We start from the raw sequence: 25,668 nt of genomic DNA on the forward strand, positions 1-25,668 counted from the left end.
TGTTTGTATATATAAAATTTGTACATATATAAAAATCCGTTTAATTTTAATATAATAAAACATGTACATATTTTAAATATTAGGAACAAAATTTTTAAATATTTCTAAATTAAATCATGTTTATCGGTGAAAATATATCTACTATGTAAATACAGCAGAGAAAATTTAATTTTTAAAAATATGCCGTATTAATTATACGCATAATAAATAAAGGATTGAAAAACAACTACATTTTACCTGATGCACACTTAAATATAGTTTATTTACTTAAAAATTTCTAATAAATACAAAATCACAAATGAACACTTAGTCTTTGTCATAATTCAATACCAATAGATTCAGAGTAGAGATCCACTTAACCGGTCATAATTGCATGATAATTAACCGTTATTTGATCATTATATTTGCAGTCTACATTACGTGTAGTTGTAAATATATTATTAATTGTAATAACATGATCGGTCGTGTTTTACAATTACATATGGATATAAAGAGAAGCCTTGTGTCAACTAGTCAATTGTCATATAGCTGCCGTACAAATGTTTCGTTTCTCTTAGCTTTGTTTGCTAAATAGTATGGAAGCTCCAATGAATGATAAGAACTGTTGGTGGTAATTACTTAGAGTAATAAATTATTTATCAGTGTAAATGGACAAACAATCAAGAAACACTAATATACGAGTTCACCAATTATATTAATTGTTATGTATAAACATACGAGATGTGTGATATTGATATTACTAGGCAGGCATTGCGTATCTTAAAGATACATTCGAAAGCGCATGGACCGCTCTTTCATGGCACGAATTTACCTAGCAACCATTACTACTGGGGTTGCCTTTTGGCAATGGGCGCACCAAATACAATTTCTCACCCTGCTTGTTAGTATAAATAGGCGCTCGTTGATAATGGTCTACTAATTGGTCTAGTGTATGGAATTTTCTTTGACCAATACAATATAACGCTCCTTCCACATGTACCCTAAAGTGTTTGTTACGTCCTGGAGCTTTTAAAGATACTGAATAATCTCCCACCTATATAAATGTTATAATATTTTTATTTAATGTTTATTGCATAATTTAAATTAAACATTTTATTATATTTGAAAGATTATCATAATGTATTGTTTGTTATTATCAGCATGATGATATTTCAAATAAACTAATTTAAATATATAAGAATCGTATTAATTAAATTATCTTTATTTGTACTTACATTAGTTTCACTATCTCTAATTAAAAAGTCACCATCATGACCATGTTGATTCAATAACGTGTCACATTGCGAACGTGAAATGCTACCATAGTACCAAGGTTTTCCAACAAGATGTGGTCTATCACCAGGATCTGGCCTTCTTTCAAGGGAGTCTCCTGTACTAATCTCACTACTTGTCATTCCTCTCTCACGATATGGTTGTGTCAAATATTCACTCAATTCTTGGAGATAATTACGTGGCACTAGACCTATTTGACCTTGACTGTTTCTTGCTTTATACCATTCAGGATCTGCTGGTGGACGGTCAAGGATTTCCAAACGATCACCTTTCTCAAAGGATAATTCTTGATCATTGTTGGAAGAAAATGAATAAAGTGCAACAACAATATCAAGAACATTTTCTGCCATTGCATACGTATGAAGTGTATCATCTGCATCTCCTTCTTCGTGAGTATAATTTGATGGAAACCATCCTGCTTGTGTACCACTTTGACCCCTCCACCAACCATCATTACTTTTTTCTAATATTAAGATTCTAGTGCCTTTGACGAGTGACAATTCATCTGCTTGTTGTGCTTGGTAATTGTACTTGACAACTGCTGTACCTATTGCTTCACTTGGATCAGCAGGTAAACGCCTAGCCATAATAGGAGATTCTACGGCTCTGGATGGTGAATTACTGGATGGTAGAGTTTTTGAGCCAGAGCCCTTTTTGACTTTCTTTTTAATACTGTCAAAAAGAGATGGCTTTTCCTTCTTGACATAGTTACTTGGCACATAGCCAGCTTGTCCTCTCGCACTTTGTACTCTCCACCAGTGTTTTGAATCATCGAGAAGCAAGTATCGTTCATTTTTCCGTAAATCTAACTCCTGAGCACCTTGTGCTCCATAGTCGTATTTGGCGACAACATAGCATACGTCGTCTTGACTTGTCTTGCCTGAAAATTGTCACAATAATGAATTTTTTAAATATTATATATTTTCAACTGAAATATAAAAATTTGATTATAATAATCCTAATTCAAATTTAAAGTTATTGTAAAAAAAGCTTTTAGAAAAATCAGATCACAGAATTAAAATTTGGATATTTATTTTAACACTTAAGTATAAAAATTAAATAAGACATAAATTGTTTATATATTAATATATATATACCACATAATATATTTATTAATAATAATAATAACAATTGAAAATGGGAAACATAATTACTTAGATTCAGAAGATAAAATATCTAATATATACAGAATCTACTAAATTAACTAATCCTTAGATTACAAAATACATTAATAGTGCAGATAACTGTTATCTCTTAATAATCTCCAATTATAATATACTAAAATATTAATTTTAGATAAACTATTTAAAGCAATTTGTTACAAAATAATGTGAAATGTAAAATAAAGAATACATTTGTGTTTGGAATTTATTTATATTATGCCTTTTATATATTTTTACAATTCCTTTTTATAAATTACTTTAATTTATTTAAAATACTACACATATAAGATTTTAATATCTGTCAGCAAGTATAATTTGTTAGTTGTATTGAAACTGAAAAACATTATATAACATATTTCATACATATATTTATGTAAAATGTTATTTAATTTTTTTTGGTAATTCATTATTATCATATGTTTTCAAATATAATGAATATATGTTTAGAAATATAGTTTAAAGGTATATCAATTAATTCTTTTTTAATAAACTATAGTAATATAGACATTTAAACAAATTTACATACAAAGCAAAGCATACAAGAATAAAACGTACCATGCTTCATGGCTGCCATGTGCGAAAATGGATATATACGTCTGAGTGTGGCGTGAGTAGCTGCTACTCACACACTATTTGCATAAATGTTAAATCTGCTTGTTCTGTGTCGGCAGCGTGAGTGCAGCAGGCATTCATTCTTTAGCTTTTTGTTTAGTGTTGATATACCTGCTGATTTCTTTGCTCAGAGTCCATCGTTCTCAAGGGTAGGGCAAGCAAGTGCATTACCAACACTTTAGAAAAAAATGAAACAATCATTAACTTGACATCATATATATTGTAAAATACAATATTTAGATATACTATCAGAAAAATATTATACTACATTATTACTTAATTTTATTGTAAGTTTACTTAAAAATATATATATATAATTTACCAAAAAAGGAAAAAAGACATTTATTTATTAAGTAGCATACTGAGAGTTATTTTATATTAGTACTATTTCTGTAATTTTGTTAATATAACTAATAGCTGCTAAATTAAATGCTCTCGATATATATTTTATAATTAGTAAATTTTATGTAATATACAAACACATATATTTTTGAGTTTTTCAAAGATATTATGTAAAATTTTATATATAAATAATAAACTAAAGTATTTATAAAGAACAGATATAAAATACATGCAATTATTTTCTTTGAATAAAGTCTACTTTGCTTTTTATATAAAAGTTATCAAATTATTGACTTTAAAAGTAATAAAGACAACTATAAATTAATATAAAGCAATGAAAATTATTAATTATATATTATATATATTATTAATGCAATATTATTTATAAATGTCAATATATATATAATTATATAATTACAGAATAGGAGATACAGAATATAAAATAAAAATGATAAAGATCAGTTTAAAGTTAAAACTTTTCTTAAACGAAATATATTCAAGAAATGTTAAACTATACTAAACTTTGATGCTAAAAATGTATATAAATTATATATGTACTTTAAATACAATCATAAATTAAATATATTTTAATATTATTGATATATACTTTTAATAATAGAATTTATATACAAAATGAAATATATAATAAAATATCTTTTAGAAAATATTGATAAAGAGAACATTAAACATTCATGCTAACTACAATGTATTATAAAGTAGAATGTACCTAACAGAAACACGCAAAATATTGCATTATTATTAAAATCTTTTATGAAGAAAATATGATGCAAAAGATAATTAATAAATTTGGAAAAGAAAATCAAAATATCAAAAATAACTGCAAAACTTAAATTATTACAGATAAAGCTTATATGGAAAGATTAAAATATAAACAAATGTAATGTTATTTTAACCATAGCTTTCAACATCATAAAATTTGACAGTTGTTATAAGCAGATTGCAGATATTTATACAAATTTTCATGGAAAATTGACAATAAAGTGAGCTATGGATTTGTTTATCTCTAGGCAATATTAAGCATATATTATTCATTTTGCATATTCTATATATTTCATGTTTTGCATATTCCTTCTTGAAAAACATATGGTAGTGTGTACAAAATTTATTTTATCAACTATATTACAAATTTTATGATGTAGTGTTAATGTTGTGTCATGTGAAACAATGAATATATGTTAAATTATAAATCAGTTTCAATTACTAAAGATCTAATTAACTATGTACTGCGAATTATAATCATAGTGTATAGTTAACAACGATTCCATTATTATAGAATATTATTGCATATTTTACATGTTTTTTGCATACAGGTGATACATTTTATATTTCTATATTTTGTATATTTCATTTACATATTCTAACATATCTGAAATGCATAAACATCCGCACTCTAGTTATAACCGATAGATTCGATAAAACAGGCGAATGTGCCGCCCATTGTGAAATATTTACATACGCAGCAGAACGCGTATACACAAGAATTGTGACAATTATTTTCTGATCCCCTTCACGTAAACCTTGAACGAGAATGTGGTAACTTTCGAAGCACAGTATATAGAATATCGTTCATTGCCTTCTTGCCTACCATACTACAAAAGCAATGTAGAAGCGTGTTGAATGCAAAGGGGCAACAACTAGCACGAGTTTCAATTCAGCCGTTCTCTTTATTATTTATGAAATACTATAAAATAATTTATCGCTCTATTACTGAGAAAAGAAAACAAATAAATGCAATAGCTTACCGATTTTTAAACTTGACATATTCCTGCATACAAGCTTCGAATTTTACGTCGTTATACAGCTTGTTTTCCCCCACCCCGGCACGCAGCCATGAACGGGAGCGACTAGAGTGTATAGGGGATTGAATCTTTATGGGGAATCGGGTCGAGGGGGGGGGGGGACTTGGAAATTAGGGAAAGATAGAACGAATCGTAGAGAACTCCATCCACCAAGAAGTTTTCGTCACCGTTACGCTGTCAATAAGCATCGAACACAAAAATATAATATCAACACTTTTACCCACAATATTAATCTTCGCAAGTAAAATGCATAAGCAAAATCTTTGTGTGGATATTACAATATTTTTTGTTTGTTATATTTAGATTCATTTACACGACCCCTCCCGCAAAAGAACAGACCCACCCTTAATCCAAAGACGTTGAATGACCATGCGCGCTACTGAGTACTGAGATTATCGTCTCTGTGAAATTGTCTCTAAAACGATACTAGCGCCATGATATGAATAATCTTAATCGGCCTTAATATATCTTCACTTGTACAATCGATAGGTTACCTTCTGTAATTTTTAATTATTTTTATTATAATATTATTGTGGACTTTTAGAGAGTCTAAAATTAAAAAGCATATATAGTTGATACTACTTTTTAGATTCCATTTCTAACAACAATATTATAATACCATAATTTTCCATCATAAAGTTCATTCTCATGAAATACTTATGCTCTTTCCACAAATTGTATAAATTTTGAGATATCTATATTTGATGATAAGTATTTAAGTAAAGGATATATTTGCATGTGTACTATACACGTATGTAGTCGTATTCTTATATAAATATAATATGAAGTGACATTTAAACATATATATACAAATATACATAGTCTACAATTAACATATGTCATGTTCAGTATTCTTCATATTTACTAATATAATAACAAAAAGAATAACAAATACTTTCGCAAAATAAAGTATGTATGATATATATATTTTATCAAAATACGAGATGTTCCAAAGTTAACAGTGCTGGACTAATATATTTCGATTATAAAATTAGATTACAACCTACTCATAATATGTTGCATTTAATGAGAGAAAACTTAGAAAAAATACACTATTCACATTAAATTACGGTATAATTTGGAATAATGGACAATTTATCTGATTCATTTAAAGGAGAGTTAGATTCTGTTACATCAACAGATTCTCTGCAATTGATGGCCGATGAATTTCATATTAGACACTTATCAACACCAGATGTTTCAAATATAGAATTATCAAAACGTGTTGCATTATTAGAATTAGAAAATGAACGACTTCGAATAGATTTAGAAAATATGCGTATTGAACTCAATGCCAGAATTGCTGCTAATGAAGGGCTTAAAGGAAAAATCACAGAATTGTATGTAGAAATGCAGTTAGTAGTTCAGGAAAAACAAAAATTACAAAATACTCTAACAGATGTAAAAAATCATTTAGATGCATCAGAAGCATCTGTAAAATGGTATCAATCTCAAGTACATGGTCTACAAGCAAGCAAGAAAACTTTACAATTAGAAATTGATACTTATCAAGGAATTTTGCAGCAAAGACAGCAAACAATAGCAAACATAAATGCTAGATATAAGCAATTAAACATAGATTATACAGAACTTCTTCAAAAACATAGAAAAGAAAAGCAAGACTTGGAATATGAGGTACAAAACTTAAAGACACAAAATCAATCAAACAGTATTTTAGAATCATTAGATATCAATACATCAAGTTCTCCAGATGTCTCCACAAAGTTAGAATTAACAGAAGATGAATTAAGAGATACAAAAGCAGAGTTAAAAACATTAGAAAAACGACTTTTAGGTAATGAAGTTTCCAAAACATTGATGGAAAATGCTTTGGCTAAGCAACGTATATTAATTACAACTATGGAAGAAAATATACAGAAATGTGAAACTGAGAAAAATCAAACTGCTGATACATTGCGTAAAACGCAACTTGAAATTCAAAAGTTAAAATCTGAGAATGAAGCATTACAGACTACTCTGTTGTCTTCTAAACAGGAACAAAGTCAGATAGAAGATGCAATCTTTCAATTGCGATTACAGTTAACTAAAATGATTGCACAATATAAACTTTTAAAATCAAAAAATATAGAAGCAGAGGAAAAATTGAATTCAATGCAAGATGTAATAAATGAAAATAAACGTTTAAAAACGTTATCATATGAAGCTAACACTGCTTTAATCAGGAAACTTAGACAAGAAAAACGAAAAGTTAAAAGTTTAGAAAATAAACTTCATGGAATTCAAATAAAGGGACATTTAACCACAATGGTATAAAATGTTATTTTATAATGTATATATAAGAGTAGAAGACTTTATTATGGAGGGATTACTTATAATTATCTCATAACTATTCTGTTTCAGAAAAACAAAATGGAAGTTTCTTTACATGAATGCCTAAAACAGGTTTTAATGAGAAATAAAGTAATTTTTTATATTAACTTTTTAACATAAACATTAATTGTTCATTCATAATCTTTTTATTTTTATCAAGAGATTTAGTATTAAAACTGGTTTTATCTTACAGGATTTGAAAGATCAATTGAAGGCACTAGCAAAAACTTCGGATGAAAGTATTGATGAAGGATATGGTGACAACAGTATTGTTAGTTCTGTTTCTATAGACATTCCCTCACCAAAATCTATCAGTCCAGTATTATTAGATGCAGCTTCCAATATTTTGCTGCAATGTAAGGACTTTTATAAACCAGTACAAACAGAACTTGAACAGTTAAAATTAAAACTTAATAAACTAAAGGAACAATATACTACATAGTATTAAATTATTTTCAATCATTTATGATTTTATTACATATCCAATGACTGGTATTCATAATATTGATTATAAATTAATTGTAAATATACTAACTTATTATTAATTTTATAATTTTATTGTTATAAGCATCCTAAGTTGAACATTTATTTGTATAAATTTTTTTTCAAAACTAACAATTTATACATTCCTAATCGAGATGAAAATGCTATGCACAATTTTAAATACAAAATACAATAAAAAAAGAATTATTTTTATTTGTTACTAAATTACATTAACTCCAGATTGAAACAAAGATATGAATGTATTAATATTACATACATATCGCTAAATTATTATATTGTTACTTTTATAATATATCCTATCTGTTAATTTTCATAAAATGAATGTAATAAAAGAGTCATAGATTCTATTTTATAAACGTTGATTCCTTTCATTTGTAAGTAATATCTATTATAAATGTTATATATTTTTTTATGATAAATATATATATAGTCACTTCACAGATATTTTTTAAATACTTTTTACATACCTTTTTCTTGATAAATAAGAATTATAATGAAATGACTTTTTTTAAGTAGAAAAAGTGAAAATTACTATTTTGGCAACATTTGTGATATGGTATATAACATGGGAAAATAAGAATTTTATGTAAATAATGTGCTTTGTTCTAATGCAGTGACATTGGATTAATGAAATAGAAATTGCAATATCTAATGAAGTCTTAGGATTTTATCAGAAGTTTTAGAAGCTATTAACTTTGCAACTAAGCAATAATAATATAGAAAATTATAGATTTCAGAAATAATAAAATAAATAAAGGGTCAATAATAGAAGACAAATATATACTTAAGACAAATATATGAAATATAGGATTTTATAGAACGAGAATTGAATGTTTTATTAAGTCTTTTATTAAGCTGTTTGTAACATATTTTGCATTAATCATTTCGAAAACACTATAAATATTATTATATTATAATTCATTTTATTTTTAATTAGCCATACATTAAAATTTTATTCATGGAAAATTTTTTTGTTTATTGCATTTAATATTTGCTTAATATTAGTGCAATTTATATATAAAAGATTTTTTCATTGAATATTTTTATTACATTTGTAAGAAACATATATCAAGATTACAAAGATTCTATAGTTATAAATACATACTGAACTTCCAATTTTTAATTTTTGGCATAAAAAGTTATGTACATACATATTTATAAAATAAGCGTACTAAAAATTGAATTACACTTTTCTTCTCTTAAAAATATCACAGGTAAATATAGTATCGATATAAAGAAAACAACAAAGTTTTACTTTGAATGTATTGAACTAAATATAAGTTCTTTGGTACTTGTATGTATAAATAAATATTATATAAAATAAGTTTAAAAATAAAGAAATATTATTCTTTCAATCTGATTTTAGAAATACATTTAATTCATTCATTTTCATCCTTTTTAAAAGAATGTAAGTTCAACAAGAAGATACAAAAATATTTACTTCTTTATTTCATATAATAAAAATTTTGTTGTAATGAAAATTAAAGATTTAGAAGAAACTTTTTGTATTATTCCAATTACACTCATATTGAACTAGGTAAAGTATTTTAATATATACAAAATATAATATAAAAAACAAATAGCTATATGGTATATAGATTTCATTACAATTTTCAATCAGACAGTTCTTTGTTCATTTTTGTTGAGACAAAGTGAAAATAAAGGTATTTTATATTGATTTACAGTATATTACTTTATATTATTTAAAATATAATTTACAAAAAATGCATAATATTATTGTTTTATGTTGTATTTTGTTTAAAAAAGAATAAAAATAATTAATCGTTTTTACGTAATTTTACATGTGCTGAAACATTTTATCGTTTATGAAAGCATTTTCTATTCTATTTTTAGAGATCATAATTACCTTAACAATATATAACTAATGTCAAATGTATTTTGCTAAATGTCATTGCTATAAAGAAGAATTTACATTATTATAATAAAATTAATATCTTAATTTATTTGAATTGGAATGATCTGATGTTTTCATTCTTTAAAATTTTTTCCTATTTTATGTTATTACTCTTTTTCAAATATCACAATTACAAGGAAGATTTTTACATATTAACAAAACCTACTTTTGCACCCAACAAAGAAATATTTACAATAAATCTCTTTTTTAACAAGATGTTCAAAAATAAAATGAAGAAAACAAAATACAAATAAATTATAAAAATCAAAGACTTACATTTTTTCAATGTATATACTACATGACTGCAGAAAACATTTTGCGTTGTTCACATTATTTTTTGAATAGTGTTCTTTCAGAAGTAGTGGTTGATTTATACATTAAACCAAAGTTCTCAACTCTTGAGAGAAAGGTATATTTCACATGTTAAACTTGATATATAATAGCATTACATACTTTTTCTAAAGATTTACATTGCTTCTGAATATATGCATAGAGCAAAAGTGAAATTTTCGATTCCTTTAAAAGGAATGAACAGGTATTTCTTTAAACACTGATCCATGTCTGCTCTGTTATATAGTACAATCTATATTATTAATAAATTTTTATATTAATAAATTTTAATAAATGAGTATTGTAAGTTATGAAATTTATGTAAAAATGATTAATTTGAAAGTGATACATGTTATTTTTATACTCCGAGACTGCTAAATTTTAAATGACTGGTATAAAATATTTTTAGTATAACATTTTGATTGGGTATCTTTTCTTTCTTTTGCTTGTTTGTAATATGCTACAGTACTTACAGCTCTGTATACATATTTATATTTAAAAAAAGAACTAACTTTTGTACGATTGTAGATCGTTTAAAAGAGCACCATGGCTTCAGGAGTCTTAATGGATTGGAAGTCTCAACATATCCCATTTTATACACCGCTATAACGGGAATGTTGCCGAACAATGAAACCTATAATTTTAGTACATAAAAGTGATTTGAAATTAAACAGTTATTATATAATACATACACAATTATGCTACTAATGCTGTTCATATTATTGTATACACTTAGCAAAATAGAAGACCAGACAGTAAATAATTTATCTCGAACCCATTGTCATCTGGGAGTAGATTCCGTGTGCCTAACTCTGTCAAATTGACGACGATAATGAGTTCGTCCACGACCTCTGTTTCGATGGCCATGGTTATTATGACCTTGGTAATTATGATGTAGTTGCCTTGATTGATAGTGAGCATGATTTTGTGTCTGTGAGGACTGTTTTGATTGTGGCATTTGCTGAAGGAAATATTTTATTATTAAAGTATTAAAATTAAAAAAACAAAAATTACAAATTATAAATATTAGAATTTTTAGATACATATTATCAATTATATATTTTTTCATTAACAAGTAAAAAATTTATGTAAAAGTTCTATATAATTACTATTTAGTTTGTCAATACAATCTTTATCATTATTTTTAACATATAAACATACCATATGATCAACAGGTTGCATATTTTGATTTGAATATGCATTTAAACTGGTTCCCGGAGGGTTGGGTCCTTCAGTAGTAGCACCTGGCTCATCTTCTGTTCTAACCAATGTTTTCACACCTTCGGCTTCTAAGTCAATTATACCACCCCTCCGTTGTTGTCTTAAGAATAATGCTGCCATTTGTTTTTGTAATTCTCTCAGCTCTGCAGTTACTGAAAAATCAATAGCAGCTTCAACATCAATTGGAGGTGGAGCAGACCATAGGCTTTCTACATCGCAATTGATGGATTCTCTACACACAGGGCATATGGCCTGAAACAATATGTTATGTTTAATGGTAACTAGGACTGTCACAAATTTGTTTAGTTCCATATTCATAACTACATATTGGTATACCTGGAATTTATTTGTTGCATCTTGTTGCCATTGTGGCAATTTTTCTTGTTCTTCTCTATAATATCGTTCTGCAGCAGCAACATGTGCTGCTAAACAGTGTGAATGAAAATAATGATAACATTCAGTTTTTGTAAATTCATCTCCTTCCCGAAAACCATACAGACATATGGCACACTGATCCGTTGGAAGATTACTTCTTGTAAGGTGTTCTCTTATTAACTGTTATAATAATATCGCATAGATACAAAACATAGCATATAGCCAATAAAATAATAGTTACAAAAGCACAATAATATAACATAATAATATCTAAAGGAGATAATAAATGAAACACTACAAAATCCTGAAGTAACTCTGATATAAATTGAATAGCAATATAATAAAATTTAAATGTAACTCTTGTACATACATTTTACACAAGCTCAATGTATACTTCAACATATTTTATTATTCATAGAACACTTTCTAATATGTGATACATACCTCAATGAGTTCAAACATAACTGGTTGACCTATGAAATCCTTACATTTTGCTTCTGCATCTGATTGCATAAGCCTCACTGTATTTTCATCTAAACCTCTGGGATTTCTGAGACTAATAGTAGGTGATATATCAGGATATCCCACAGGTAACTGAACAATCAGTGTTACACAAACATATTGAGACTGTGAATCTTCACCAGTTGAGGGAAATAACACAGTTTCAATACATTCTGGTTCACCTCTGAAAAAACATTGATTTTTCACAATACATAAATTTCTAAATTCTCTAATATCAGTTAGTTTGTGGTTCAATGAGAATTTATTATAAAGATTAATAAATATAAGTAAATCATAGAGTATTAAAAATATCAAATTCTTTATTTTACAAATACTAAATATATATATATATATATTATATAATATATATTATATATATAATTAAAAATACTTCTAACAAATAATAACTAATATAATCAATATATGATATTGTATAAAATTATAACACTGACAGTGTTATTAAGGAATATCTGTTAAGCCTCCAATTTCATACATTTGTATGAAGATAAATATTCTTATATTATATTCTTTTATATTATTTATATTTTTTATATTACTTTACTTTACTGTTAAAATTTCTTCCTTTCCTATATAAGTACATATATAAATATTAAATTTAAAATGCTTTGTTAATGGAACAAATATTTAAATCATAAATAACATTTTCTAATGGTACATTACCTATAATTTATAATAATTGAAAGTCTCAAAATGACAATTGATTTAGTTCATTTATTAGGTTACAAACATTACATTCCCTAAAAAAACCTACCTGTCATTTTCTTTTATATTTAATTCATCGTCAAGCAATATCGCTTTTAGTGCTTCAATTTCGTCAGTTACTCTATAAAATAGTTTAATATATAATAAAAAAATGGAATATTCATTGAAAATACATTTACTATAAGACCTTGCTCAAAAATTACCTTTCATCTATTACGGGTTCTGACATTGTTCCTAAGATATATAATAATATGCTTTATTTTGTGAAAATTATTTCGAATTTGACAGCAGATCTTTTTTCAGTTTTCGGCGATTATAGGATTCTTGATAAGCGTCAATGTGCGTCAATATTGAAAGCCTTCTGCTACTATTACTGCTACCAACTGGATCGCTTCAGAATTATTGGTAACATATTACTACTGTCACTAAGAGAAAAATTTCACTAAAGAAAATAATTTAATTCTGCTGTAGTCACAGCTAAAAATTTTGTTAAACATTTTTACTTTTTTTATAACAAGTATTTTCAGTATAACAATATATAACATATCATATACGTAATATATAAAAATATATCATAATATAAAAATATATCGTAATATATAAATATATATCATAAAATTTTGCCAAAATAAATATAATAAAAATTATTAATTATAGGTAGTTAAATCTTAAGAAGATAAACTTTACTTTAAATAAAATATGTGATTTATATGTGTACATGTAATTATTAAAAAGTAGCACTTAACGTTTTTTAGAATCATGTAGAAAAATATAGCAAACAAAATTTTATGAATAAAGTACGAAAGTTAACATTTATAACAAAAATTATAATAAAAATAAAATTAAAAATAAAATTGGAAGCATTATTAAAAATATAATGTACTGTAGTACATATATCAAAGATATAAATATACAAAAATACCTAAAATTTTTTTAAATATTTTTTAATACATATATTTATGATTTAAAGTTTTTCTTATAAGACTAATTATACGATTATACTTTTAAATTTGTGTATATCTGGAATCGATGTAATTAAATCGATTTTGTTTTCTGCATATTTCACTTTTATTATCATGTACATAACCTCTCTCTGTTACCATTTGACAAGAATTGTGAATTAGTTTAAAATTGATTGAATTAAAATTCTTTTTTTTGGTAATATATTATAATGTCAGAAAATAAAGAAAAAGAAGAAGAAAAACCTGTTGTTGCAAAGACAGCAATTGATTTGCAACGCTTAAAACTTCAAAAATTAATGAAAAATCCGGTAAATATATCGAAATATTAAAAAATCAATCTTAGTTGTCTTTTTTCTTTAATTCTAATCCTAACGAATATTAAAAACATGGGTGTCAGAAATATTTTATTTTTTCATATGTAGGATACCTAGAAAGATTAGGAAAAAAAGATTAGATGTATATAGGATATCTAGATTATCATCATAAAATGTTTATTTATTGCAATAGGAAAAGCCTATCATATTACCAGAACGGCCTAAAGCTAAAAGTACACCTACAGTACCAGAATTTGTTCGTAATGTAATGGGTAGCAGTGCTGGTGCTGGTAGTGGAGAATTTCACGTATACAGACATTTAAGGCGTAAAGAATATGCAAGGCAAAAATTTATTCAAGAAAAAGGTCACAAGGTAAAATAGAAATAATTATAAAATGTAAATTTATGTAACTGAAGCTATTTTCATAATTTACTTGCTTTACATTATTAACTTTTATAATTTTGTTATATGTTTGTAATGTTTTCACTAGGAGCTTTTAGATGAAGAATACCACAAAAAGATTGAAGAAAATAAAAGAATAGCTGAGGAAATAACTGCAAAGAAAAGAGCAAAAAGATTAAAGAAAAAACAGAAATGGAAACAAAATAAAAAGATGAAGACTGGAAATGTAGAACAGCATAACAAAAGTGCAAATGCTGATTCAGATGAAGAAAGTTTAGATGAAGAAGAGACAGGAGATAAAAATGATAATGAGGCCCAAAATATATCTAGTAATGAAGTTAAAGATACAAGTTCTATAAATTTAGATGAGAATCAGTCTAAACAATCGAATACTCCTGTAAATACATAAATAAGAATGAAGTTAATGGTGCAGGAAATATGTGTAAATATGAACAATTCAGTTTCTTAGCAAAGATAAATAAGATTTAAATTAAGACGCCATGTAATAAGAATATATTATTATATATATAAATTTTATTTTTAAAAAAATTCGAAGAACATATTTGTTAAATAAATTTAATCTGCGCTTTAATATTCTGTATGTACATCTTTACACGTTTATATACATACATGCTTATATACTTACGTACATGTTTATATATTGTGTAAATAAACACGTATGTATGTTTTCGGCACAATTATTGTTAGAATTTCAAATATTGGATGCACATGAATATGTATTATTAATATACAATTAATTTATTATTTTGTTAATTGTTAAGTTAAGACAACACTATCTAGGTTGTCATATCTCTTAGTTCTTTCAAAAATACTTGCTAAGACTTGAGCAATCTTTCGTTCTTCTAATAAGGAAGCACTTCTCATATATTTTTCTAATTGAGATTTTGCCTTTATTAAATCTCCCATTTTTTCAGGCACAATGATCTCCTAAAATATGGAAAAGTTGTAAAAATGATATAATAATATTTAGATATTGATTCTGTAAAATTTAATTTTTTATTGATTGATATATTAAAATCATACCTGGAACTGTTTCACATAATTCGAAACATCATCTACATGTTCGCTTATTTCTGTCCAAAGATTTTGCAAATCTGACACTTCTGTACAAGTAGCCACATGGCTAAGAGTAAGGCATAACTAAAAACATATATTGAAGATATTGATAGACTAATGTTTAATGAACTATGCTAGAATTTATTTAGTATTTAATATTATTTATTATTTAGTAATTACCTATAATTTTATATTTAATTACCTGTTGAATAAGAGCGTCACGGTGAGGATATTCGATGTAACTCGGTACATGCTGAGAATTTTCAAAAGCTAAGATAAGACTCTTCCATAAAGTTATAATATACTTTCCGTATGAGTTACAGGAATATAATGCCCACGCTGCATTAGTACGCACTTTAAAATTCGGACTATCACAAATTAAGTTACACAATACAGGAAACACCTGATCCTACTAAATCAATAAAATTGTATTTATTATGATAAAAAAATTAAAGAATTTACATTCTGTTCATTACATACCCGCCAAGATGGCTGTAATATATTATCTGGGTTGTTACTTAAAACTAATCCCAGAGCTCGACATGCATTCCAACGAACCTTTAATTAACATAACAGTTAATAATGCAATAAAAGTTATTGATGCAATAACAATCTTTTAATTTATGTACCTTCATATCGTTTCCTACAGTAGCACAATTTATAAGAGCCTTTAATCCTGATGATGTGTCTTTCAGTATATGTTTGTTAGGACATAAGTACAGAATACTTCCAAGAGCCCGAACAGCATTGCATTTTACTTTATCATTGTCCTTAGATGCTTTAATACTGACTTGATAAATTTGTGGTAATAACATTTCCAAAGGAATAGGTTCTACTTCTTCGTGATTTCTACAAGGACAGATTTTTTATTTTGACAGAAAAAATTAAGTTGTAAGCAAATATAAAAGATATTAATTAACTATTTAATATGTTTATAACTAACGTTTCTTTAGAGAGGCAATTGCATAAATTAGCTAATGCCCAGGCGCCCTTAATACGAACGCCAAGATTTTTATCATCAGCAGATAAACAAACTATATCAGCTAAATCCATTAAAAATCCAGTTTCTTCTTTCAATGCAGGTAATGTGACTAACATTCCCAATGCTCGCAATCCAGCAGCTCTTACAGCACTTTCTTTATCATGCACTGCGCCAAATAATATTGTAATGATTAGAACTGCTTTCTGTCTCTAAAAAAAAGTTTATATGAAATGTGTATGTATAATAAATTTTAGTAATACAATTTTTATATAAATACTCACTTGAAGTTGGGCAAATATAATAGAATTAATACTGCCTAGACAATCACATGCAGCTTCTCTTATTATTGTTTGTGGATGTTGAAGAAGGGACGTTATAGGATCAAATATGATATTCCAAAATACTGAAACATTTTTATCCTCTGAATCAATATTCATGAGACAACCAGCCATAATTTCTAGAGCCCGACAAGAGTGTAAGATTATTTGTGTTTCAGAATCTTGTATGATTCCTACTAAAGTCATTGTAATTAACTCTGTATGTGGAAACACAAGACTTCCAGTACTAAATGCCATTCTACCAATTAATTTTAGTGATTGAAGACGAACAGGTGTACTCATTGTCTAAATAATTGGATACATGATTATTTATTTTCAAAAAAATTCTATGCTTTATATCATTCATGTAAAATTTTAGCTTAAAATGTAAGTATACCTTATTTGATATATTTTCCAAACAAACATGAATTAAAAAACAAATATTTGTTTCTTTGAATAATTCATTATTGTATTCATTTATCAAATTATTTTTTAGATCTTCAATATCTATTTCTTCTTCTCCTTCTTCATCTTCTTCTGTATTGTCACTAACTGAAATATTCACAGGTTGATCTGATGCTATGTTTACATCAGATTGCTTTACGAGTATTTCAAATATTTCTGGGGTTACTGGATCACAGGAAGCAATAGCTTCAAAAACTGACAGTGCAGCAACACGAACTGTTGGATCTATGTAAGACATAATAAATATAAAATTTTATTTTTGAATAAGAAGGTATATTAACAATAGAAATACCTTTGTGAAATATGTATGGTCTACAATTTCTCATTAATTTTGTAGCAAGTCCTGTTTTCAAACGTGTATATGGTGTGCCTTGAACTAAAGCAGCAGCACATTTTAAACCATGGGTTAAAACAGCTACATTTGTTTCACCATTTAAAATCAAACATAATGTGAAATGCAATTCTTTTATCATTAGGCATACTGTGCCAAAAAAGGTAATAAAAGATGTATGATGGACATCTTCTGCATGCATTAGAAAAGGTTTAGCATCTATCAATAATTCTGTTAGTGTACTTAGCATATGTTGCTTCACTTTAGATACACATTCCTTTAAAATACTTCTAGTCAATACTCTAGCATTGTTTCGTGATCCAGTGGCAACAATTTGTGGCCAAAATCCAAATATTTCACGACTTGGTGAATTTTCAACGAGTACCTGCAGTAACCGTACAGATTCTAATCTTACTTTAGAATCCATAAAGACAGAATTATTACTTTCAGTATCTGAGGTATCAGAATCACTTGAATATAAGCTAACTCCTTTGCATTCTGGTACAGTGTTATTTTTTACTTCAGTACCAACCTTTTTAATTGGTAGTTTTCTTACTTTTGCCTTGTGATTCTTCAAATTCTTACATTTAGGAATTATATGAATTCGTTCTGGAAGATTCATTACTGCAGGACGAAGTAGCTGTGGTTTTATGGGAGGATAGTCCTTGAGACCATAAAATAAAAATGCTTGCACTACTCCCAAAATTTCTCCCATGAAATCAATGGAATGTGGCAACATTTCATTAACTGTTATTATTTGCAGAATATGTAAGCACGAACATAATATCTAAAAATTTAATTTACCAATAATGATAATGAAAACTACACAGTTTAATTTTTATTCCATATTTATTACTCACTTTCGTACGATAATATTTATTGTCATTTAAATATAAAGAAGAAGAAACAATATCTAGTGTGATATCTTTAATGATATATATCAATTCTTTTGCTATGAAAGTGCTATTATAGCTCATTAAAATTCCTTCTAAACAACTAATTGCACTATAGTGAATTTCAGACCATTGTACATGAGATAGATTTAAATACCTTTTTAGTAACTGATCATCTTCAATTAATAATTTCAAATACTGAAATAATATGTATTGTTATAAATATTATGCATTTGTAATATTTCATTTATAGATATAAAATAATTTTAAAAAATTTGTACCTACATGATTAATATTACCAAATTGTTTATTTGTTAATAAACTTTTTAAGGTTAAAAGCATATTATTATGCGTAATTGGTAAGGCAGATTTAAAAACTTCTATAATCCATTCGTTGCAATATATAAATGTTTGTTCTTGAAGCTCAATATTGTTTTGAGCTATATTGACTAATAGTTTACAAAAATTTTGTATCAAAACAGTTTCTGCAGGCGTAATGATAACACATAATTGTTCAATCAGCAATTGCACTGCCTAAAATGTTATTGAAAAGTAAAGCAGCAATTTTTATATTATGTTTTTATGTTTTGATTTAAACTAACAATCAACTAATATAAGCTAAATTACTTGATACATATTTTAATAAATATTATATATTAAAAAAATTAATTACAATGAATTAAATTGTTTGTTTAAACTTACATCATTATTTAAACTTGTCAAATATCGATAATCAAGATTATTAAGATCATAAAGGTAATTGTTGATCAACTTTGTTTCACTATTTTTCTTCCTTTTTGTCAATACAAGTAGTTTTTCTACTATGCAATCAAATTTAGTGGTATAATCTGTAGAATCAACTTGTGTTAAAGCCATATTTGTATCTTTTTAAATATAACTATAAAACATTTTGTGATGAGAAATATTTATTTCGCACAAGAATTATGTCATCACAAACGAAATTATAAGATCTCGTGTCCTAGGAATTGAAGTAGTACAGTACCGACTCGATCACACATCGACTACATAGTATATATGAAAGTCAAAAATGCGATTTAATGCTGTAAATTTAGGAACTATATCCAATATGTATTTGGGGATTACTTATGCTACATCTAGGGAATTTTATTGTAAGACAATTTTAATAGAGACAACTTACTTTCAACAGTTGATATCATCAATGCTTTATCCGGTTATGGATTATATTGGTCTTTCGTTTCCGGTAAACCATGGTAAGTGAAGTGTGGTTTTAAATTTGGCGTGCATTGCACGTATATTTTATAGTATTTATATATAAAGGGTGTTGTTTTAATAAGAAAATTTTCTACGTACATTATATAGTTTAATTTACATTTATTTATTTTTGACAATGTATAAGAAATCTAAAAAATTATTTGATATAACCTTACATCTATCACAGTTTTCGGCCACATGGTAGTTGTATTTGTGTGTTGCAAATTATTGTTTATACCTATACAGACAATAACTTATATAAAATTTAGCTGTAATATGATAATTGTTCATTATTATTAAAATAATGGGATTGTTTCTTTGTTCAATAGCCGTTCCAAAGGTTTGTAGAATCTGGTCGCGTCGCTTATGTGAGCGATGGCCCGTACAAGGGTAAACTTGTTGCTATTGTAGACATCATCGATCAAAATCGGGTAAGATAATTTTATAAATATGTTATATCTTTTATTAAATGTTAAATTGAAATATTTAATATTGTACAAAATTGGGTTTTTGTTTTTTAAATAGTAATACAATGATGATCCAATATCTTGATAGGAATTGCCGACTGATATTTAATTGATGTCATTATGCTTTAACTGATGCCAAAATATTTAATTGTTTCCTTTTATAGATATAATAAATATTGTATATTAAAGTTTAGTTATGTTTCTAGGTTTTGGTTGATGGCCCTGCTTCAAATGTCCCACGTTCTGAGATGAGGTTAAATGAGCTCCACCTAACTAAATTCCGTATACGTTTCCCATATACTGGATCCACCCGTGTTGTACGTAAGGCATGGGAAGCTGCAAATATTAATGACCTTTGGAAAGAGACTATGTGGGCAAGAAAGGTCGAAGCTAAGAAGAAAGTAGGTTTAATATTTTATAAAGAATATGTTCTCATATGTAGCTACATTTTGCATAGTAACTAAGATACATTTTTATTCAATTTCAGCGTTTGGAACTTAGTGATTTTGACCGCTTTAAGCTAAGAAAAGCAAGACAAATCAGAAACAAAATAAGAACCGTTGCGTTTTACAGATTGAAAAAAAAGGTTAAGAAAGTAAAGGCTACTGGTGCCAGTAAAAAAGTAGAGAAAAAATGATTTTTTATTATATGAAATAAATACAAAATTGTCTTATCATAATTACATTGATTGTTTTTGCATACCTTTTATCCTACATGTTAAGAGAATAAATTAAAATTAACTAGGAAACTTTACTAGCAACAAAATTTATTCATTTATAATTTCTCATTGTTTAAAATATGCAATATAAATTTTAATCTGAAAGAAAAATGAAATAAATGTACACTACATTTTTATATCATTCGTATTTATATTATCATTCTATCATGATATTATGAAGGAATTGTTACAATTACGAAAACGGAGTATTAAAATTTGTCACAACAATAGAGGTGAAAGAGATGTGGAATTGAATCAAAATGCTCTGTAAGCAATTCACAATTTACACAAATAATGTTAAATTGAACAGCTTATTAAATTACGTGTGCATCAATTAAATATAGCTTTATTTAACAATTATTTCTTCTTGTAACATATTTACTTTGATTGATAATGATTTGATTTAAGTACCGATAAATTTACCAATTCTTTGCATAGATTTAATTCTACTTTCATCACCTCAGCTGCTTTAGGATATTTTTCACAATAATCAATTATAAATCTATATGCATTAATACTTTGTTGTGTATTTTGCAATTGAATGTTTTTGTCAGGAGATATAATTTTATTGTACAATCTGCCAAGGTGGAAGTAAGAAAATAAGGCTGGTTGCATTATTTCATCAGGAAATTCTTGTATATCAGAACTAGAGTTACGAATATGTAAGGAATTGAGAAACGCTTGAAAATTCTTTATGGAACTTTTTGCTAAGTGATTAATTTTTGTTAGCATTTGCGGTGCAGGTTTTTCATCGGACGATCGTAAGCGGTCGAGTTTTATATCAAGAATATCAGAGTATATTTCTCCTAATTCAATCCAAATTTGTCTGCAAGCAGATTCGTAATACTGAGGGTTTAACTCTTTGATAACATTTTCTAATATGTCTATTCTCCTTTTGTGCATTTTTGCTTGTCTATCTTCATGCTCTTCAAAGAATGCCAAATATTTATAAGTTACAGAAATATCTTGTATAATTGATGTATGATCAGATGCATGATTTTCTAAAGTATAATATGTTTTAGCTTGCTCTAACCATTTTTGAACATTTAGAAAGACTAATTTAGCATCTTCAAAATCTAATAAATATTTATCCGTAATCTGATTAGCAATTGACTCTATCTCTTTTTCTAGGACATTGAACCTTAGGTCATCAATTATCTTTGAAGAATCCCTATTCAACTGATCATTATTCTGTTCTGATTCTGTTTTGTGTAAAAGTCTTTCTTTTGATAACATCAGAAGCAAAATTCCATATTTGGCCCAACATCTGGCAACGTCTGCACTTCTGTGATTAAAATTTTCCCACTCAGCTGCAAGTGCTTCGCTTTCTCCATTATTTTTAGTTTTCTCTTCCAATATATTTTCATATTTTTGTAATATATAAGTTGCAGCTGCTAAATGATGTCTTGCTTGAGTAAAACTAGTATTTTCCATAAGGTATTGCGACAATGTGGCTGCGTTCAGTGCCCAATCGATATAATCTAAATCTTGCATAATGTCATTTTGACCTAATTGTCTGCACAGGGTCATGTGACAATATATTGCAGACTGGCGATGATCTTTCAAGGAACGATATACCTGAGCTAAATAATATAACGTTAAAGTATGAACTTTCTCTAACACATCTTTAGGACTTAGTTCACATTCAACTTGTTCAATGCCAAAATTCTGGGCCATATTAATGGGGTCTCTACATGAGTTGTTAGTATCTATAAAGTCATTATAGATTTTCTTTGCTTGATTTAAAAAGTCTTTTGCTTTTGTAGGTTGATTCCATTGGGACCATATAATACCCAGCTGATTCAAAGCGCTTAATACTGGTAAAACAGCTTCTGGTTCTAGCTCTTTTTTTTCCAATAATTTTATACATTTCATGAATTGTTCTTCGCCTGTTTTTAATTCTTCCGTATCGGCATGTAATAAACCAAGATTTAAGTGTACCACAGCAAGCATTATTATCTCCTCCTCTTTTTCTTCCTCTGGCATATCCATCAAAATGTTAGTCAGATCTACTTCCATCGAGTTTAATACTTCGATTGCCTGATATTTTATTTTATACGGTTCGTATTTCGTTTTGTGTTTTTCAAGATCATCCAATAATTTTCGAACATCCTTGAATTTTGCTCGTATGTTTGCAATTTTATCTTTCGACTCCATGCCGTACTGTCTCGAAAACGTAAATACAAAACATTCTCGAGCATGCTCATTAGCTGGCTACATAATGATCTGATACGTCACAACATGGCGATTTGAACATTTAAACGTAGTTGCATGAATTCACCTGAATATTTTGATATATTAAGTATGAGATCAATTATTTAAAAGTATTTAAACATATTGGTAGATATTGGTAGATATATTACTGCAACTTGTATGGAATATTACTTTCCGCTAATTAATCAACTTCATAGAAATAGTTGTTAACAGAAATATAGGACTATTAGAAGTTTTGTTATATTTTTTCTAAACTAAAAGTTAATAAAAAGAAACGATAATATTTTTTAAATTATATTCCTATTTACGAAAAATTTATCAATTTAATTCAATATTTAATTTAATAATTCAAAATAATGATAGATTTCAGAAAAGAAAAATATTTTGTAAAATAATATAATTTTTACAATCATTAGATCCTTATTTAAACATATTCATTCTGACAACAATGGACAATTGATAGATATTACGCAATTTGTCATTCTCTTAATTATTATAACGTTATCTCCAAAAAATCCACGATTATGGTATATTGATCGTGGATTATGGCAATTCTCGTATGCCTGCCGCAAGTTCGTAATATTACATGTATATACACATTCTTTGATTTTCTCATATTTCTACAAACGTAATATTTTCATATTATTTCTGTCAAACACATAGTAATGTTCGACAACATTTCAAGTTCGTTATGAGACAATTTGCGTTATTTGATAAGATCTATCTACCATATACATGTATCACACTGTATACAATGTATACAATATATGTGTATACAATCACGTGTATACAATATAAAAAGATATAAGAGCATCAACTTCCTGCAACAAGATTAAGGCTTTGATTAATACCGTAAAGCAAACGATAGCATTAATTTTATATTTAATTACGAAAACGTCATTTATCGGATATTCACTGTGTTGTGCAATCAAAAAATGTTTCTTTTTCCTTTATCAATAGTAATAACAATAATAATAATAATAATAAAATAATAAAAAGAAAGATCATTTGATAATTCAAGAAATACAATGCTAAGTTAAATAAAATTGCTTACAGGACTAATTTTAACAATCCTCAAGCTTCTTAAAAGTCTCACAAGTTGTATTAATCTCTGTATTTATTTATTACACAATTATGAATTGCGAATTTTTTTAACGACTTATTTTCCTAGAAAAGACATTTACATTTAAAACAACTTTTCTTCTTTAGATAAAAATGTTCAGCAAAAAATGTCCAAGTTACTATTTCAAAATTCTACAACGTTTTAAATTTAAAGTATACAGCGGACTTTTATTTCAATTTTTATATTTCAAAGAGGTAATATCATGTTACTATATATATTTTATGAACGAAAATGAGTGGTAAAGATGAGCTAGTTGTCAAATGATGCGATTAAGAACTCCTGTGAGAATAATTTAATATATTCGATATCCGGCTGATCTTCCCCCCAGACACATAAATGCTTAATTTTTCTATAATGATACAGTTTCCAACGCATTCTCGAAAATGATCGTTATTCTTCGCAATCCGTTATACTTGCATCGTCTGTGTCATTAGTATTTCCATCGAGCGGGCGTCTATTATGTTTCGATGTTTACATTCCCACTTTTATTCCGATCATCCCAGTGGCTCTCATTTGTCTTGATAAGAAGAAACTCTCGTATTATTTGTCGAAATTAAATAAAAAATTGAATATAAGCTCAAGTATGGCTTTAAAAATGATTCTCGGCAATAAAATGTTACAGCCGTTTTTTACAACGAAGTCTTTTTAAAGTCGATAGTTTTATGCAGTTTTATACAATGAGCAATACGTGTCAGCCATCGCTATATTTGAGCTCGTTCTGGATAGTTTAACTGAAAAATGCTTCCAACCTAAATTCATTAAGTATTAAGTAAAGAATCTACAATAATACAAGAAAAACTTTTAAAAATATCTTTTCTCCGCAAGAATTTAAGCCTGAATCCTTAAAGTTTAGTACAGCTTTACTTAAGCAGCTTGTACCCTTGAACCGAAGATCTAATGACGATTCTCCATAAATTGAGAATCTCTGTTGGAACACCTGAATACTTAATAAATGGATAAAATTAACATTAATAACGACTGTCTGTGACCGATCCACATCTTATCCAACGACAAACGAGTTCGACAGTCGCGTGTGATATATGCCTTAGGAAAGTTTCTC

General features: G+C 27.1%; 7 protein-coding genes across 13 annotated transcripts; 3 read left to right on the forward strand and 4 right to left on the reverse strand.

The window, feature by feature from the left end:
* Positions 1-231: 231 nt before the first annotated feature.
* On the reverse strand, positions 232-5,581 carry dock (SH2/SH3 adaptor protein dock). Of its 2 annotated transcripts, XM_033340388.2 has the most exons (4): positions 5,153-5,579; positions 2,991-3,223; positions 1,215-2,152; positions 232-1,033 (listed from the first exon to the last, which is right to left on the reverse strand). In XM_033340388.2, exons 2-4 carry the CDS (start codon positions 3,007-3,009, stop codon positions 812-814), a joined length of 1,179 nt encoding a protein of 392 aa, XP_033196279.1. In that variant the 5' UTR covers positions 3,010-3,223; positions 5,153-5,579; the 3' UTR covers positions 232-811. The 2 variants fall into 2 exon arrangements, with proteins under 2 accessions (XP_033196279.1, XP_033196281.1); XM_033340390.2 differs by lacking the exon at positions 2,991-3,223 and having other exon boundaries at positions 5,153-5,581.
* A 328-nt stretch (positions 5,582-5,909) lies between these two features.
* On the forward strand, positions 5,910-8,387 carry LOC117160017 (uncharacterized). Of its 2 annotated transcripts, XM_033340385.2 has the most exons (4): positions 6,364-6,549; positions 6,627-7,477; positions 7,571-7,630; positions 7,734-8,387. In XM_033340385.2, the coding sequence occupies exons 1-4, from the start codon at positions 6,501-6,503 to the stop codon at positions 7,980-7,982; spliced, it is 1,209 nt and encodes a 402-aa protein (XP_033196276.1). In that variant the 5' UTR covers positions 6,364-6,500; the 3' UTR covers positions 7,983-8,387. The 2 variants fall into 2 exon arrangements, with proteins under 2 accessions (XP_033196274.1, XP_033196276.1); XM_033340383.2 differs by having other exon boundaries at positions 5,910-7,477; positions 7,734-8,383.
* A 560-nt stretch (positions 8,388-8,947) lies between these two features.
* Positions 8,948-13,523, reverse strand: LOC117160020 (E3 ubiquitin-protein ligase RNF25). Of its 3 annotated transcripts, none has more exons than XR_004464707.2 (7): positions 13,313-13,521; positions 13,159-13,230; positions 12,330-12,570; positions 11,847-12,065; positions 11,451-11,762; positions 10,982-11,250; positions 8,948-10,923 (listed from the first exon to the last, which is right to left on the reverse strand). XR_004464707.2 is itself a non-coding variant. In XM_033340393.2 (7 exons), the coding sequence occupies exons 1-6, from the start codon at positions 13,336-13,338 to the stop codon at positions 11,071-11,073; spliced, it is 1,050 nt and encodes a 349-aa protein (XP_033196284.1). In that variant the 5' UTR covers positions 13,339-13,523; the 3' UTR covers positions 8,948-10,923; positions 11,065-11,070. The 3 variants fall into 3 exon arrangements, 2 of the variants coding, with proteins under 2 accessions (XP_033196284.1, XP_033196283.1); XM_033340393.2 differs by having other exon boundaries at positions 11,065-11,250; positions 13,313-13,523; XM_033340392.2 differs by having other exon boundaries at positions 8,948-11,250.
* A 608-nt stretch (positions 13,524-14,131) lies between these two features.
* LOC117160021 (uncharacterized) lies at positions 14,132-15,486 on the forward strand. Its single transcript, XM_033340394.2, has 3 exons — positions 14,132-14,379; positions 14,579-14,758; positions 14,877-15,486. The coding sequence occupies exons 1-3, from the start codon at positions 14,281-14,283 to the stop codon at positions 15,195-15,197; spliced, it is 600 nt and encodes a 199-aa protein (XP_033196285.1). The 5' UTR covers positions 14,132-14,280; the 3' UTR covers positions 15,198-15,486.
* On the reverse strand, positions 15,303-19,893 carry LOC117160015 (HEAT repeat-containing protein 6). Of its 2 annotated transcripts, XM_033340379.2 has the most exons (12): positions 19,556-19,891; positions 19,139-19,387; positions 18,821-19,051; positions 17,922-18,747; positions 17,562-17,854; positions 17,129-17,470; positions 16,809-17,056; positions 16,495-16,714; positions 16,346-16,423; positions 16,068-16,274; positions 15,833-15,949; positions 15,303-15,736 (listed from the first exon to the last, which is right to left on the reverse strand). In XM_033340379.2, exons 1-12 carry the CDS (start codon positions 19,727-19,729, stop codon positions 15,566-15,568), a joined length of 3,156 nt encoding a protein of 1,051 aa, XP_033196270.2. In that variant the 5' UTR covers positions 19,730-19,891; the 3' UTR covers positions 15,303-15,565. The 2 variants fall into 2 exon arrangements, with proteins under 2 accessions (XP_033196270.2, XP_033196271.2); XM_033340380.2 differs by lacking the exons at positions 15,303-15,736; positions 15,833-15,949 and having other exon boundaries at positions 16,143-16,277; positions 19,556-19,893.
* Positions 19,894-20,015: 122 nt separating this feature from the next.
* RpL14 (ribosomal protein L14) lies at positions 20,016-21,232 on the forward strand. Of its 2 annotated transcripts, none has more exons than XM_033340395.2 (4): positions 20,016-20,085; positions 20,416-20,517; positions 20,760-20,954; positions 21,041-21,232. In XM_033340395.2, exons 1-4 carry the CDS (start codon positions 20,083-20,085, stop codon positions 21,188-21,190), a joined length of 450 nt encoding a protein of 149 aa, XP_033196286.1. In that variant the 5' UTR covers positions 20,016-20,082; the 3' UTR covers positions 21,191-21,232. The 2 variants fall into 2 exon arrangements, with proteins under 2 accessions (XP_033196286.1, XP_076477511.1); XM_076621396.1 differs by lacking the exon at positions 20,016-20,085 and adding an exon at positions 20,265-20,287.
* A 350-nt stretch (positions 21,233-21,582) lies between these two features.
* On the reverse strand, positions 21,583-23,530 carry LOC117160016 (KIF-binding protein). The gene has a single exon (XM_033340382.2). It carries the CDS (start codon positions 23,426-23,428, stop codon positions 21,650-21,652), a length of 1,779 nt encoding a protein of 592 aa, XP_033196273.1. The 5' UTR covers positions 23,429-23,530; the 3' UTR covers positions 21,583-21,649.
* Between the last annotated feature and the right edge of the window lie 2,138 nt (positions 23,531-25,668).

This window comes from Bombus vancouverensis, chromosome 9, assembly GCF_051014615.1.
Source record: "Bombus vancouverensis nearcticus chromosome 9, iyBomVanc1_principal, whole genome shotgun sequence".
Classification (NCBI taxonomy): domain Eukaryota; kingdom Metazoa; phylum Arthropoda; class Insecta; order Hymenoptera; family Apidae; genus Bombus; species Bombus vancouverensis.

Bases quoted from the DNA above. Each gene is read 5' to 3' on its own strand.
- dock (XM_033340390.2), bottom strand. The intron at 1,034-1,214 runs GTAAGTACAAAT...ACATTTATATAG, and splicing joins TTAGAGATAGTGAAACTAAT to GTGGGAGATTATTCAGTATC.
- LOC117160017 (XM_033340383.2), top strand. From the start codon at position 6,296: ATGGACAATTTATCTGATTCATTTAAAGGAGAGTTAGATTCTGTTACA. The intron at 7,478-7,570 runs GTATAAAATGTT...ATTCTGTTTCAG, and splicing joins AGGGACATTTAACCACAATG to AAAAACAAAATGGAAGTTTC. The intron at 7,631-7,733 runs GTAATTTTTTAT...TTTATCTTACAG, and splicing joins AGGTTTTAATGAGAAATAAA to GATTTGAAAGATCAATTGAA.
- LOC117160020 (XM_033340393.2), bottom strand. From the start codon at position 13,338: ATGTCAGAACCCGTAATAGATGAAAG. The intron at 13,231-13,312 runs GTAATTTTTGAG...ACTATTTTATAG, and splicing joins GAACCCGTAATAGATGAAAG to AGTAACTGACGAAATTGAAG. The intron at 11,251-11,450 runs GTATGTTTATAT...TATTTCCTTCAG, and splicing joins TGCAACCTGTTGATCATATG to CAAATGCCACAATCAAAACA.
- LOC117160021 (XM_033340394.2), top strand. From the start codon at position 14,281: ATGTCAGAAAATAAAGAAAAAGAAGAAGAAAAACCTGTTGTTGCAAAG. The intron at 14,380-14,578 runs GTAAATATATCG...TTATTGCAATAG, and splicing joins AAAAATTAATGAAAAATCCG to GAAAAGCCTATCATATTACC. The intron at 14,759-14,876 runs GTAAAATAGAAA...TGTTTTCACTAG, and splicing joins TTCAAGAAAAAGGTCACAAG to GAGCTTTTAGATGAAGAATA.
- LOC117160015 (XM_033340379.2), bottom strand. From the start codon at position 19,729: ATGGCTTTAACACAAGTTGATTCTACAGATTATACCACTAAATTTGAT. The intron at 18,748-18,820 runs GTGAGTAATAAA...TTAAATTTTTAG, and splicing joins ATAAATATTATCGTACGAAA to ATATTATGTTCGTGCTTACA. The intron at 17,855-17,921 runs GTATTTCTATTG...TGTCTTACATAG, and splicing joins ACCATACATATTTCACAAAG to ATCCAACAGTTCGTGTTGCT.
- RpL14 (XM_033340395.2), top strand. The intron at 20,518-20,759 runs GTAAGATAATTT...TTATGTTTCTAG, and splicing joins ACATCATCGATCAAAATCGG to GTTTTGGTTGATGGCCCTGC. The intron at 20,955-21,040 runs GTAGGTTTAATA...ATTCAATTTCAG, and splicing joins AGGTCGAAGCTAAGAAGAAA to CGTTTGGAACTTAGTGATTT.
- LOC117160016 (XM_033340382.2), bottom strand. From the start codon at position 23,428: ATGGAGTCGAAAGATAAAATTGCAAACATACGAGCAAAATTCAAGGAT.